The following is a 15,515-nucleotide window of genomic DNA, read 5'->3' on the forward strand; positions in this document are numbered from 1 at the left end:
GGATCACTGTGAGTGTGAGGCCAGCCTAGACTACGGAGTGAGTTCCAGGTCAGCCTTTGCTAGAGTAAGATCCTGCCTCATAAAGATGTGTATAAGAAATAGTTAGAACTCTACAACAAAGGAATTAATATGAGATATAGAAATCACAAAATCGAAACACTTCAGAGGCCAACCAGCAGTATAAAACACTGTGGCTGTTGAGTTGGAATTTTCCTATAAGGAAGTTAATAGTAAACTTGGTATTTTTAATATGCCACAGAGGACTTAAACCAGAGTGTTTTAGTGAGACCATGGGGTATGTGTTGTGAAAGAGAACAAGAATAAAAATTTTTACAAACTATGGGCTAGAGAGATGGCTTAGCAGTTAAGGCACTTGCCTGCAAAGCCAAAGGACCCAGGTTCGATTCCCCAGGACCCACGTAAACCAGACGCGCAAGGTGGTGCATGCATCTGGAGTTCATTTGCAGCGGCTGGAGGCCCTGGTGTACTCATTCTCTCTCTTCCTCTCTCCTTCTCTCTCTCTCTCAAATAAATAAATAAAAATAAATTTACAAAGTAGGCAATACTTAGTCAGACTTTGGAAACTAATGTTTGAGTTTTCCTAAATTATCTGCTGATGTTACTTTGTTCAATAACAAATTCAATGTGTTACTTTTCTCATTGCTGCGCCAAATATATGTGAAAGAAGAGCTTATTTTTGGCTCGTGGTTTGAGAGCATGCACTTACTCTTAACCAGAAAGGCACCGGGGCAAGGGCCTGAGGTGGCTGGTCACACTGCGTGCCGTCAGGAAGCAGAGAGAGAGGAACACTGCTGCTCACTGGCTTCGCCCCTCTCTCCCTCTTTATTCAGTCTGGTGCCTCAGTCTGTGGAGCGTCCCTGCCACACTCAAGGTGGGTCGTCAGCTAAACCATTCCAGAAAGGCTCTCGTAGGCAGCTCAGAGGTGTATCTCCCAGGTGACTCCAAATCCAGTCAACTTGACAATGAATTTTAACTATCACTGAGCAAAGAAAAAAAACAAAAACCTAACATTTCATTCAATAACACTATTTTTGTTTTTTATTTCAGTATCCAACAATCAACATTGAGGTAAGATGAGTGCTCATTGAAATTTTGTGTTCTCACTTCTTGGGTGACTTCTTATGACCTCAAAATCAGAACGCAGGTTGCAGGGGACAATTACCTATGGAAATTTATTTATAAACTATGTAAACAGTATTTATTTAAATTTTACTTAAGTATTGTTTTTTTCATGTATCCAACCTTGAGAGGATGGAAATGGGTTTCCTTCCCTCTGATTTGCATTAACATCTGATTATTAATTCTTACGGTGGGAAAGATGATTTCCTTTAATGCACCATTTGCTTTTCGAATGTCTAGACATGTATTCTACTTACAAGGAATAAAGTTCATTTCAGCTTTAAGAAATGAGAAATTGACCCAGAAAATAGATGCCAAAATAATAGTTCTAAGGCACACTAAATGCTGTCATGTGTCGCAATGTAAGTTCTGATAGGAAAATGCCAAGTTCTCCATGGGTAATCGGAGGTCATTCGTGTATTGAAATTGTAATGGTGAATGAAAACAAGTCTAGTATGCAACCTCGTGTACTCTCTTCTCTCCCAGGATCCACATGGTAATCATATACAACAGTGGCTGAATGAAACGTCTGTTGGTGGCATAATATCACTGTCTTTCCAGTTAATCTCAGAGTCCATCCTTGGTTGGTACAATATCATTGTGAAGACGGCCTCTGGAAAGACAAAGTATAACTACTTCTCTGTGGAAGAATATGGTAAATATCAGCTATGAAGATAACATCTACTCATTAAAAAGTAAATTGCCAAAAAGAAAAAGAAAAAGTAAATTGCCAAGCCGGGCATGGTGGCGCACTCCTTTAATCCCAGCACTCGGGAGGCAGAGGTGGGAGGATCTCCATGAGTTTGAGGCCACCCTGACACTACATAGTGAATTCCAGGTCAGCCTGGGCTAGAATGAGACCCTACCTTGAAAAACCAGAAAAAAAAAAGTAAAGTAAATTACACATTTCAGCAAGGGCATGATCACTAAATATTGGCAGATATCTATATTTCCTTTTGTCTTTCTTTATTCCTTACTGTTATTTCAGAATTCTCTGCTTGTTCTAATCATTACACCCTAGTTATCAAACACACAATTCTCTTTGGGCCTGGAGTGACTGCTCCATCTTCCTGCTGTGGTGCTCAGAGGAGCTTTTATGGATGCCCATTATTTTAACCTTATGATATCACATTGCCTACCTATAAATGTGCTGGGCAATTTTCATGGATATACTGCATGCATCCCAGAGCCACAGGTTAAACATATTTATATAGTGGTTTCTTCCATATTCACTCCCTTTTTATACATATGCTTCAAAAAAAATTTTGAAAAGTCGAAAGGGGTGGCACATGCCTTTAGTCCCAGCACTCGGGAGGTAGAGGTAGGAGGATTGCTGTGAGTTTGAGACCACCCTGAGACTACATAGTGAATTCCAGGTCAGCCTGAGCTACAGTGAAAGCCTACCTTGAAAAAAAAAATTATAAAAGGCATGGAGTTATCAATGGTTACATTTGGAGCTATTCTCCTTATATGATTTAATGCAATACTTATTAATGTTCTATGGTGTTTTTATAGGTGAAGATATTGAAACACATTTTCTCAATAGCCACAAGTGAGAAGTTGTAACTTAAAATTCTAATATGCATTTTTTCTGTGCCATTCCAAAATCCAGCTCTTATGTATTTCAACATCCTCCTAACACTGTTTGTCAACAGCATATGTTAGGAAAGGTTCTTTGTTAAAAGGGAGGAAATTGGCTTATAAGTCAGTAAATTATCTTTTTTTTTTCTTTTTCCTAACAGTGTTACCCAAATTTCAAATGACTTTGGATGCGCCAGACAATATCTTAATTGTGAACTCTGAATTCAAAGCTACTGTGTGTGCTTCGTAAGTTTAAATTATATGCAATGAAATATGATGTTAATATGAAGTAAAGATACTACCTTCCTGTTCTTGGATGTACAGCCATTGCGCTTCTGTGTGTGTGACATTTTGCTGGAGAAGTATTACAATACACACAATAGGATACCACTGGGAGCCATTAAATTTACACATAAGTAAATAAGTGGTTAAAGATTCTAACAAGTTAGCTGGAGAGGTGGCTAAGTAGTTTAAGCACTGGTTTGCAAAGCATAAAGGCCCAGGTTCAATTCCCTAGTACCCATGTAAAGTCAGATACACAGAATGGTTCATGTACCTGGAGTTCATTTGCAGTGGCAAGAGGCGCTTGTGTCTTGGTGTCTCTCTCTCTCTCCCTCTCTCTCGCTCTCTCTCTCTTCTCCCTCCTTGCAAATAACTAACTAAAATAGTCCTTTAAAAGATTCTAACGATTTAAAATCATGTTATTACACCAAAAATGAGAAACCTGTTGTTCCTCATGCAGGGAAAAAAAAAAAAACTTGAAATAGAATGACAAAAAGCAAAATCCAGATGCCTAGCATGAGGCAAGTCATTTCTACCACAACCACCAGAGACCAGGAAACACTCCAGATAAAGTGGCAGATTAACTAGGCGTGTTGCTTTTATGGCCACCCAGAGAACCTTCTCCAGGAAGATAGCTGTAGACGGTGAGGAAATGAAAAACTCATCAAAGCTGCCAAGAATTCAACATCCAAGTAGGTTTCTAATACCCACCTCCGAGGCTCTAGAAGCATTTGGGAAGACAGGGCAGAAAGAACGTAAGAGGCTCAAGGAGGGAAGGTGTACTGGGAGGCAAGGTCCTCCCGACAGGAACTGGTCCATCCATGGCCCTAGAGAGACTGCAGAAACCCAGCAAAAGGGGCACCTAGAAGGAACCTGGGTAGGGCCAGGAGACGTGAGAAGATAGCAGGATGGGAATGGTTTGTAATACGTTCATACATTAAAGTTCCCAAGTTCATAAGACAAGAAATGGAAGGCCAATCTTTCAGTATACTACAAGCATATAATTAAACTTTTTTGGCAAAAAAAAAAAAAACTTGAGTTCTTTTAAATTTTGAAATAAATGTTCAGATATTAGTCAGTAATGTATCATTAAAACTAATCAAAGACCTTAGAATTTACCATGTGGTTTACTAAAGCGCAATATACAATGAAGTATGTACAAGAGGCCACTGAAAGATTGATGCTGAAGAAAGAATTAGAGATTTAAAGATGAAATCATAAAGTAAATCCACAAGAATCAACTGTTACTATTTCAGCGCTTTTGTTCCTTTCTCTTTCTACTTACTGTTTATTAACATATTTTTAATTTTTTTTATTTTATGTAAGTTATAACAGGTTATTCTCTTTTATCTCCTCACCCCAGCTCCTGTTACCCTGGAGGCCCTCCTCACTGGGTGATGGTATTCACTGTGGGGTCACAGAGGCCCCAGTCAATCCCTTTAGGGTGGTGGGGAACCCTGCTTCCAGATATTCCTACCCACTCTGTGGCTCTTACAATCCATCCACCTCCTCTTCCCCAGTGTGCCCTGAGCCATAGCAGACCTGTGGGAAGTCTGATTTAGTGTTGAGTTCTCTGTAGCCTCTTGGATTTCTGTTTGGGCAAGTTCTGATTGATCACTATGTTTGTCACCATCAACCTGGGAATAGTTGTCAGGTTACCAGTAAGAGCAGTATTCATGCCGCCATTTCCCCTGCGATTTCTCCTGGCAGAGGTGGTGGAGGTGGCCCATCTCACGGGGACAGTCGGCTAACTTCTTGTCTTACTGATGGACCTTGGTTTCTCTGACATGTGTAAAATTAAGCAGATTCCCCAGACATGAGTGAGAACAGCTCGAGTTAAAGAGGCGTATGCAGAACGCACTTGGGGGCGGGGGTTCTCTCCAGTGTCTATCAATTTCCTGGCCATGGGCTTCTGACTTGGTTTCCAGTCCCAGAAACGAGTTCTCCCCCACTGAGCAGGCCTGATGTCCAATTGGAGAAAAGTTGGTCACTACAGAGGCTGTGTCCCACGATTGAATCAGTGCCTACTTCTTTTTTTTTAATTAATTAATTTATTTATTTATTTATTTGAGAGTGACAGACACAGAGAGAAAGGCAGATAGAGGGGGAGAGAGAGAATGGGCGTGCCAGGGCTTCCAGCCTCTGCAAACGAACTCCCCCTTGTGCATCTGGCTAACGTGGGACCTGGGAAACCGAGCCTCGAACTGGGGTCCTTAGGCTTCAAAGGCAAGCACTTAACCACTAAGCCACCTCTCCAGCCCATCAGTGCCTACTTCTTATCTGGCTGATGAGCTTCGTGCTCTGCAGGGTCTCGCTTATTCACGCTCGTGGTGGCTGTTGTCCTCCAGCAGCTCCTGGAGGGATTTCCAGTGCCAGGAGGGTGCTACATTTCTTTTCACTTCCAGCATGATATTCCAATGTCCTGTGACCGCAGCCAGCGGAGTCTTCAGCAATAGGGTCTTACCTTGTAGCTCTGGCACATAATCAAGTGTTTTGTCAATGGCCTGCACTGTTTTTGGCACCTCATGGGTTTCCCTGGCCAATAACTCACTATGGGATGGGAGCAAACCCAATTCGGGGGCTGAGATTTACTGGCCAGAGTGTCCATGGTTTTAAAGTTAAGCTTCTTAGCCTGGTGTGGTGGTGCATGCCTTTAATCTCAGTGCTCGGGAGGCAGAGGTAGGAGGATCACTGTGAGTTCGAGGCCACCCTGAGATTACATAGTGAATCCCTGGCTAGCCTGGGCTAGAGTGAGACCCTACCTAGAAAAACCAAAAATAATGATAATAATAATAAAGTTAAGCTTCTTCCACCTTCAGTCCAGATTGTTCACCCTCCCTCTTCACTGGTGGTTATATCTTGCAGAATGCTAGTCAGAATGGGGGTTTCTATGAAACTAATGCATGATGTCTTTTTTAAGACAATATATTTTATTGATTTATTTAAGAAAGAGAAAGGGGGAGAGACACACACACACAGAGAGACAGAGACAGAGAGAGAGAATGGGCACACCAGGGCCTCCAGTAACTGCAAACGAATTCCAGATGCATGCGCCCCCTTGTGCATCTGGCTTACGTGGGTCCTGGAGATTCAAACTGGCATCCTTTGGCTTTGCAGGCAAATGCCTTAACAGCTAAGCCATCTCTCCAGCCTTAATGCATGATGTCTTGACTTTTAAGTAATTCCCTCTCCACCTGTGGTGTTCTGTCCACCCCCTAACCTGTCAGGTAACTCCTCTTCACCTATCTCTCTATTTCTTCTCCCCCCCTGGTCTCATTCTAGTTTTATGTCCACATATTTGGGGCTCACTGGCATCAACAGTCCTCTGCAACTGATGCCCGTTAGGACCCCCAGATGAGAGAGTGCATGCGGCATTTGTCTTTCTGTGTCTGCATGACCTTGCTTAGAATGATTTTTTTTTTTCCAACTTCATCCATTTTTCTGCAGACCTCACTATTTCATTTTTCCTTGCCTTTGAGTAGAATCCCATTGTGTCTAGCACCACATCTTCATTATCCATTCGTCAGTTGATGCGCACCTGGGCTGATTGCAGTCCCCAGCTATTGTGAATAGAGCGGCGACAACCCTGGCCGAGCAAGCGTCTCTGTGGTAAAGAGCGGAGTCTTTAGAATGCGTGCCCAGGAGTGGAATCGCTGGATCAAGCGGTAGATTCATCTTTTTCAAGAGTCCCCATACTGGTTTCCATAGTGATTATACCAGTTTGCACTCCCACCAGCGATGGGTAAGGGTTTCTCTTTCCCCATAGCCTCACCAGAATTTGTTGTCATTCAGGGTTTTTTTTTGATGAGTGTCATCCTGACTAGAATGAAATGAAATATGTTGGATTTTTTTTATTTTTGTTTTTTTTCTATTTGGGTTTTCTGTTGTTTGGTTTTTGGTTTTTTTTGTTTTTGGGGGTTTTGTTTTTGTTTTTGTTTTTGTTTTTCGAGGTAGGGTCTCACTTTAGCTCAGGCTGACTTGGAATTCCTTATGTAGTCTCAGGGTGGCCTCGAACTGACGATGATCCTCTTACCTCTGCCTCCCGAGTGCTGGGATTAAAGGCATGCGCCCCCATGCCAAGCTAACCCCATTTTTTTATTGGGTTACTTGATTATGTTCTTGTTTAGTTTTTGAGTTTTCCATAGAGCCTAGATATTAAACCCTCTGTGGAGGTGTGGCTGGTGAAGATTTTATCCCATTCTGTGAGATGTTTATTGACTCTGTTGATGATTCACTGGTCTGTACAGTAGCTTTTTAGCTTCTTGAGGTCCCAATGGTTGAGCGTAGATCTAAATTCCTGTCCTACTGGGGTCTTATTCAGGAAGTCTTTCCCTATGCTTACGTCATAGGGAGTGTTCTCCCTGCTTTTTCTCCGAGTACTTTTAGAGTTTCATGTCTCATATTGAGGTCCTTAATCCATTTAGACTTGACTTTTGTGCAGAGTGAGAGAAGCGGGTCTAATTTTGTTCCCCTACATGTGATTAGCCAATTTCTCCAGCCCTGTTTGCTGCAGATGCTGTCTTCCCCCGCCCCCCAGTGTGTACTTTTGGTCCCTTTGTCAAAGATCAGTAGTTGTATTTCTTGGATTTAGAGATGGATCTTTTATCCTACTCCACTGGTCTATGTGTCTGTTTTTATGCTGTTTTAGTTACTATGACTTTGTAGTATATCTTGAAATCAGGTATAGTGCTCCAGATGTTTTCCACTTGTTGAGGATATTTTTGACTATCTAAGAACTTTGTTCTTTCATACAAATTTTTGAGACTATTTTTTTTCTTTCCCTGTGAAGCACATTGCTGGAATTTTCATTGGAATTGCATTGAATCAGTATGTTTTGACAGGATGGCCATTGTCATAGTATTAATTATTCCAATCCATGAGCATGGGAGGGCCTTCCATCTTCTCATGACCTCCTCAATCTCTTTATTCGGTGTTTTTATGGGTTTGTTTTTGTGTGTGTGTGTGTGTGTGTGTGTGTGTGTGTGTAGGTTTTTTACTTCCTGGGCTAGTGATATTTCAAGGAATTTCATTTTTTGTGACTATTGAAAACAGGATAGTGTCACTTATCTCTCTCCCCATATGTTGATCTTTGGCATATAGGAAGGCTACTGATCTTTGTGGATTGATTTTGTACCCTGCCACTTTACTGGAAGAATTTATCACTTTTAGGAGTTTGTTTTTTTTTGGGGGGGGGTGAAGTCTTTTGGGGCACTTATATATATATCTGCAGAAAGGGCTAACTTGAGTTGTTTCTTATCAATTTGTATCCCTTTTGTTTCCTTCTTTTTTCTTATTGCTTGAGCTAAGACTCCAAGTCCTTTGTGGAAAAGCAATGGTGAGAGTGGAAACCCTGTCTTCTTCCAGATCTCAATGGGAATGCTCCAAGTGATCTGGGCTTTGGGTGCTATATAAATAGCCTTTATTATGTTGAGATATGGTCCCTCTATACCAAATCTCTGCAGTGTTTAATCGTGAAGGGATGTTATATTTTATCAAAGGACTTTTCTATACCTGTTGAAATAACCATGTGATTCTTATGTTTAAGTTTGCTTATGTGGTGACTTACATTTATTGATTTCCTTGGGTTGAACCATCCCTGCATCCCTGGGAAGAAACCTACTTCATGGAGGTGGATGATGATTTTGACGTGTTCTCTAAATCAGTTTGCAATGATTTTATTGAGAATTTTTGCATCTGAGTTCATTAGGGATATCAGTCTATAATTCTCTATTTTTGTTGTACCCCTGTCTGGTTTTGGTATTACAGTAACCCTGGCCTCATAGGAGTTGGGGAGCTTTTCCCCATTTTTTGATTGTGCTAAATAATTTCAAAAGTTGTTTTAGTTCCTGACTGAAGGTTTGATAGAACTCAGCAGTGAATCTACCTGGGCCTAGACTTTTTTTTTCTTTGGGAACTTTTTAAATTAGTTTTCTAATTTCATTAGAAGTAATAGGTTTGTTTAGGAAGTCTATCTGTTCTGGATTTAGTTTTAGAAGGTGAAAGTGAGTCAAGGAATCCATCCATTTCTTCCAGGTTTTCCAATTTTGTGGAGTCCAGGTTTTTGAAATATGCTCTGATTATTCTTCCCACTTCATTGGAATCAGTTGTGACGTCTCCATTTTCATTTCAAATCTTGTTGAGTTGAGTCTTTTCTTCTTTTGATCATTTTGTCCAGTGGTTTATCAATCTTGTTTACTTTTGCTAAGAACCAGCTATTCATCAATTTTTTTAAATTTTTTTTTATTTTTACTTATTTATTTGAGAGTGACAGGCAGAGAGAGAAAGAGAGAGAGAATGGGTGCGCCAGGGCCTCCAACCACTGCAAACGAACTCCAGATGCGTGCGCCCCTTGTGCATCTGGCTAACGTAGGTTCTGGGGAATCAAGCCTTGAACCGGGGTCCTTAGGCTTCACAGGCAAGCACTTAAGCCATCTCTCCAGGCCTCATCAATTTTTTTAATTGTTTTCTGTATTTCCAATTCATTGATGTCTGCTTTGATCTTGATCACTTCTTTCTACTTGGTACTTTCAGGCTTGGACTGTTCTTGTCTTTATAGTGCCATCTAATGGATATTAAGTTATTCATTTGAGATCTCTGTCTGTTTTTGTAATGTAGGCATTTAGTGCTATGAACTTTCCTCTTAGAACTGCTTTTTTGGGCTGGAGAGATGGCTTAGCGGTTAAGGCACTTGCCTGCAAGGCCTAAGGACTCTGGTTCGATTCCCCAGAACCCACGTAAGCCATATGCACAAGGTGGCTCATGCATCTGGAGTTGATTTGCAGTGGCTAGAGGCCATGGCATGCCCCATTCTCTCCCTCTCTCCCTGTTCCCCCCCCCTTTCTTTCAAATAAATAAATTAAATATAAAAAAGAACTGCTTCACTGTGTCCCATAAGTTTTGGTATGTTGTGTTTTCATTGTGATTCACTTCACTAAATTCATTAATTCCCTTTCTGATTTCAAGAACTCATTTGTTGTTTAATGGTGAGTTGTTCAGTCTTTGGGACTTTGTGTGTTTTCTGCTGTTACTGTTGCTGATTTCTGGTTTTAATGCATTGTGTTCTGATATAATGCAGGGAATTATGTCAATTTTGCTGAATTTGTAGAGGCATGCTTTATGTCCTAATATGTGGTCTATTTTGGAGAACGTTCCATGAGCTGCTGAGAAGAATGTGTATTCCGTAGAATTAGGGTGAAATGTTCTAGAGATTCTGTTAACCCCATTTGATCTATGACATTGCTCAGCTCCATTATTTCTCTGTTTATTTTCTGGCTAGAGGATCTGCCTACTGATGATAGCGACATGTTTAAGTTGCTTACTATTATTGTATTAAAGCTTATATCTGTTTTATTGTCTAGTAAATTTCGCTTTATAAAATTAGGTGCCCCTTGGGCTGGAGGGATGGCTCAGTGGTTAAGTCGTTTGCCTACAAAGCCAAAGGACCCAGGTTCGATTCCCCAGGACCTATGTTAGCCAGATGCACAAGGGGGCATGCATGTCTGGAGTTTGTTTGCAGTGGATGGAGGCCCTGGAGCACCCATTCTCTGTCTCTCTCTCTCTCCTTCTGTCTCTCTCTCTCTCTCTCTCCCTCTTTCTCTGTCAAATAGATAAATATTTTTTAAAAAATTAGGTGCCCCTGTGATTTGTGCATATAATTTTATCATTGTATTAATTTCTTGTTGAATTGGTCCTTTAATGAGTATGAAGTGGTTTTCCTCACCTCTATTAATGACTTTTGGTACAAAGTCAATTTTGTCAGAAATCAGTATACCTACTTCTACTTATTTTGTGTTTCTGTTTGCTTGGAAAATCTTTTTCCATCCTTTCACCCTAAGGTAGTGCTTATCTTTAACTGTAAAGTAGTTTTCTTGTAGACAGCCTATGCAGACTTATAATGGAATTAATCTCTGTAATTGTTTTGGAGGCAAGCCCAACAGACTGACCTTTTTTTTTTTTTTATGAGAGAGAAAGAGTGGGGGAGAGAGAGACAGAGAGAGAGAATGGACACCCCAGGGCTTCCAGACACTGGAACCAAACTCCAGATGCATGTGCCACCTTGTACATCTGACTTACATGGGTAGTAGGGAATCAAACAGAGGTCCTTTGGCTTTGCAGGCAAGTGCCTTAACTGCTAAGCCATCTCTCCAGCCTCAGACTGGCCTTTTTTATGTGTGTGTGAGAGAGAGAGAATTGGAGGTCCAGAGCCTCCAGCCACTGTAATCAAACTCCAGATGCGTGTGCCACGGTGCACCTTTGTGATCTTGCACACTTGCATCACCTTGTGTGTCTGGCTTACATAGGATCTGAAGAGTCGAACATGTGTCCTTAGACTTCACAGGCAAGTGTCTTAACTGCTAAGCCATCTTTCCAGCCCAAGTCTCTGTAATTTTACTTTTGTTCTATTCTCCTATTAGGTACACCTATGGCAAGCCTGTGGAGGGGAAAGTTAGCCTCAGCGTGTGCAGGGAGTCAAAATTACAGACTTTCTGCCAACATCCTAATTCACTTTGTAAAAATTACACAGCTCAGGTAAGAGGCATATCACCAAAGCCATTGAAATGCTTACTGACCCTCAACTTCAAGTATCTGCCTTTCTCCTGCTCCCCACTTTAAGTTAAAATCATACTTTTGTTCTATATTCTTAGTCTCATTTCTAAATTTTTTATTATCTTGTTAATTTTTCATGCTCTGGTGATCCAAAATAAGCAAATTGCAGTACCAGAAAGTGCAGGACAGACGAGTTTCTAGTCTTAACTAAAAATACACTTAATTCCATATCAAAATTAATATTCAGTCAATGTACTGAGCATATGATATATCTTCCACTTTAGATTTTGTGGGTTTAGTTAGGTAAATATCAAGATATGAGTTGGTCCTCACTGAAAATAAGTGTGTGCATGATTTCCTGAAGGGACATGTATCCATCATGCTTCTTCAGTATTAACAAGAAAACAAACTTTTCAGCCAGGCCTGGTGGCACATGCCTTTAACCCCAGCACTCGGGAGGCAGAGGTAGGAGGATCGCCGTGAGTTCAAGGCCACCCTGAGACTACAGAGTAAACTTCAGATCAGCCTGAGCTGGAGTGCCTACCTCGAAACTCCCCCTCCCAAAAAAAAAAAAAAAAACATACTTGGGAGGTGGAGAGATGGCTTAGCAGTCAAGTGCTTGCCCGTGAAGCCTAAGGACCCTGGTTCAAGGCTCAGTTCCCCGCCAGATACACAAGGTGGTGCATGCATCTGGAGTTCATTTGTAGTGGCTGAAGGCCCTGGAACACCCGTTCTCTCTTAAATTTTTTTTAAAAAGACATATACTTGAGCTGGAGAGATGGCTTAGCTGTTAAGGTGCTTGCCTGTGAAACCTAGGAACTCACATTCAATTCTCCAGGTCCCACATAAGCCTGACGCACATGACATAAGCATGCAAGGTTGCACATGCAGACTAGGTGGCACACATGTCTGGAGTTCAATTTCAGTGGCTGGAGGCCCTGGCATGCCAATTCTCTCTCACGCACATTCTCTTCCCCCACCTTTCCCTCTCCCTCTCTCTCTCTCTCTCTCTCTCTCTCTCTCTCTCTTTCATAAAGTAAAAGGCCAGTCTGTTGGTCTTGCCTCAAAAAAACACAAATAGCCAGCCAAGATATGCCCACCTGTACAATATTGGCATGACTGTTAAAAGAATATTGAAGGCATAATAGCGGCCTGATATAAAGCTCAGATTTAAAACTTTAAAAGAGTATGGTTGAAATTAGAAAAACTGGGGCTGGAGAGGCGGCTTAGTGGTTAAGTCCCTTCCTTGCCTGCGAAGCCTAAGGGCCCAGGCTCAACTGCCCAGAACCCATGCAAGCCAAATGCACATGATAGTGCATGCATCTGGAGTTTGCAATGGCTAGAGGCCCTAGGGTGCCCATTCTCATTCTTTCTCTTTGTCTCTCTGCCTCCCATCCTCCCTCTCTCTTTGCAAATAAATGAATAAAAACATTTTTCAGCTGGGCATGGTGGCACATGCCTTTAATCTCAGCACTCAGAAGGTAGAGGCAGGAGTTCGAAGCCACCCTGAGACTACATAGTGAATTCCAGATCAGCCTGAACTAGAGCGAGACCCTACCTCAAAAAAACAAAACAACAACAACAACAAAATAAATAAAATAATATTTTTAAAATAATAAACTGTACATTAACACAATAGTGGCACCATGAAGGATTCTTTTTAATTCATTATTATAGGGGTTAAGGTTTGTTAAAAATTGAAAATCTAAATTATATGAACAAAGTGGATTTTTTAAATAAAATTCACAAGTAAAACTCTTAAATTTGCTTCCCAATGGTTATAAATTTTCTCTGAGCCACTATTGCTTATTGTGTTTTGAAATTTCACTTCTCTTTTATTTCCACGTTCACTCACATTTCAGTTGGGAAAAGATGGCTGCTTCTCTCAAATGATTGCCACAGATGCCTTTGAGCTAAATCGTGAAGGATACTGGAATTCTCTGAAACTTCACGCTCTTGTCACAGAGAGCGGGACAGGTAACATTCCTTAAGTGGTAAGGTCAAATATAAAATTCAAGTGAGATTAAAATAGAAATCAGAAGGCTAAGTTGCTGATTTATAGTGAGAGCATCCATTTTCACATATCAGCCCCTTCCTTTCCTCAATTATTTCCTCTGTAAATATAACCAGGCAATGCAGTTATTGATCATACTATTTTTTTTTATGTGTCTAGAATCAGAAAAAGGGAAGTACCATAGTTTGGGGAGAATATTTTAACGAACTTCTGAGAATAAATACAATGAAATATCTTTATCCCACACCAGAAGTATATTTCTCTTTTTTAAAAAAAAAATTATTTTATTTATTTGAGAGAGAATGGGCACGCCAGGGCCTTTAGCTTCTGTAAATGAACTCTCCAGACACATGTGCCACCATGTGCATCTGGCTTACGTGGGTCCTGAGGAACTGACCATGGGTCCTTTGTCTTGACTGTCAAATGCCTTAATAGCTAAGTTATCTCTCGAGCCCCAAGAGTATATTTCTAATGAATAATTTCATGCATCTGGCCCTGCCCTTGAGTATAGAATGACAGATTCTATATATTGAATAACTTTTTTTCTGTTCCAACCATTTCCTTTCTTATAAGATACCCTTTAATTTGTGCATATGAAGAGATGTTGTACACTAACGGATTTTCATCAATAGTCAAAGTTTCAGAGGGATCTATTACATCCAGAGGAAATCCAGTATTAAACATTTGGTGGATAATTTAATGTATTTCTCACATTAAACAAAAATAATGACTAGGGGCTGGAGGGATGGCTTAGTGGTTAAGCGCTCGCCTGTGAAGCTTAAGGACCCTGGTTCGAGGCTCAATTCCCCAGGACCCACGTTAGCCAGATGCACAAGGTGGCGCACGCATCTGGAGTTGTTTGCAGAGGCTGGAAGCCCTGGTGTGTCCATTCTCTATCTATCTGCCTCTTTCTCTCTCTGTCTGTCACTCTCAAATAAATAAATAAAATAAATAAATAATGGCTAGATGACTAAATGATATGTATGCAAATAAACAAGAATTTTAGAAAAACAAGTGGGTAAGGTCACTAATCCTTCATGAGAAGGTAAGTGAGCTGGATGATCTACCCCGGGGGAGCATCAGCTGACAGTGGCAGCCTTGGGGATGCTCTCCATCTTTATAAACTTTTTTCTTTTTGAGGTAGGGTCTCACTCTAGCTCAGGCTGACCTGGAATTCGCTCTGTAGTCCCAGAGTGGCCTCGAACTCATGGTGATCCTCCTACTTCTGCTTCCCCAGTGCTGGGATTAAAGGAGTGCGCCACCACGCCAGGCGTTATTAATTTTTTTTTTTTATTGCTGATATATGAAGTGCTTACATGTCAAAGTGCTTAGAAAGGGGAAAGTTAGAAATATAGATGAGCTTTTAAGGGTTTTTTTTTTTCTTTCTTTTTTTTAAATTTTTTTTTTTTTTATTTATGTGAGAATGACCGACACAGAGAGAAAGAGGCAGAGAAAGAAAGAGGCAGAAATAGCTGGGAAATGGAACCAGCCTAGATGTCCCTCAACTAATGAATGGATAATAAATATGTGGCACATTTATACAATGGAGTTCTACTCAGCAGTAAAGAAAAATGAAGTTATGAAATTTGTAGATAAATGGATGGACCTGGAAAGGATTATACTAAGTGAGATAACCCAGGCCCAGAAAACCAAGAGCCACATGTTCTCCCTCATATGTGGATCCTAGCTACAGATGATTGGGCTTCTGCGTGAGAAGGAAAATACTTAGTAGCAGAGGCCAGTAAGTTAAAAAGGAGACATAAAGGGAAGAGAAAGGAAGGGAGGAGGGTACTTAATAGGTTGATATTGTATATATGTAATTACAATGATTGAGATGGGGAGGTAATATGATGGAGAATGGAATTTCAAAGGGGAAAGTGTCAGGGAGGAGGGAGGGAATTACCATGGGATATTTTTTTTATAATCATGGAAAATGTTAATAAAAATTTAA

At 40.8% G+C, this 15,515-nt stretch overlaps 1 protein-coding gene across 1 annotated transcript in view; it reads left to right on the top strand.

The window, feature by feature from the left end:
• LOC105944787 (ovostatin-like) overlaps window positions 1-15,515 on the top strand; it is a 97,813-nt gene that overhangs the window by 31,245 nt on the left and 51,053 nt on the right. Inside the window, exons 6-10 of the mRNA XM_045139798.1 lie at window positions 1,069-1,089; window positions 1,702-1,795; window positions 2,656-2,692; window positions 11,418-11,532; window positions 13,413-13,527. Coding sequence (XP_044995733.1) covers window positions 1,069-1,089; window positions 1,702-1,795; window positions 2,656-2,692; window positions 11,418-11,532; window positions 13,413-13,527 — 382 coding nt within the window. The remainder of the gene's footprint in view (window positions 1-1,068; window positions 1,090-1,701; window positions 1,796-2,655; window positions 2,693-11,417; window positions 11,533-13,412; window positions 13,528-15,515) is intronic.

The sequence above is a fragment of the Jaculus jaculus genome, chromosome 23 (genome assembly GCF_020740685.1).
Source record: "Jaculus jaculus isolate mJacJac1 chromosome 23, mJacJac1.mat.Y.cur, whole genome shotgun sequence".
Taxonomy (NCBI): Eukaryota; Metazoa; Chordata; class Mammalia; order Rodentia; family Dipodidae; genus Jaculus; species Jaculus jaculus.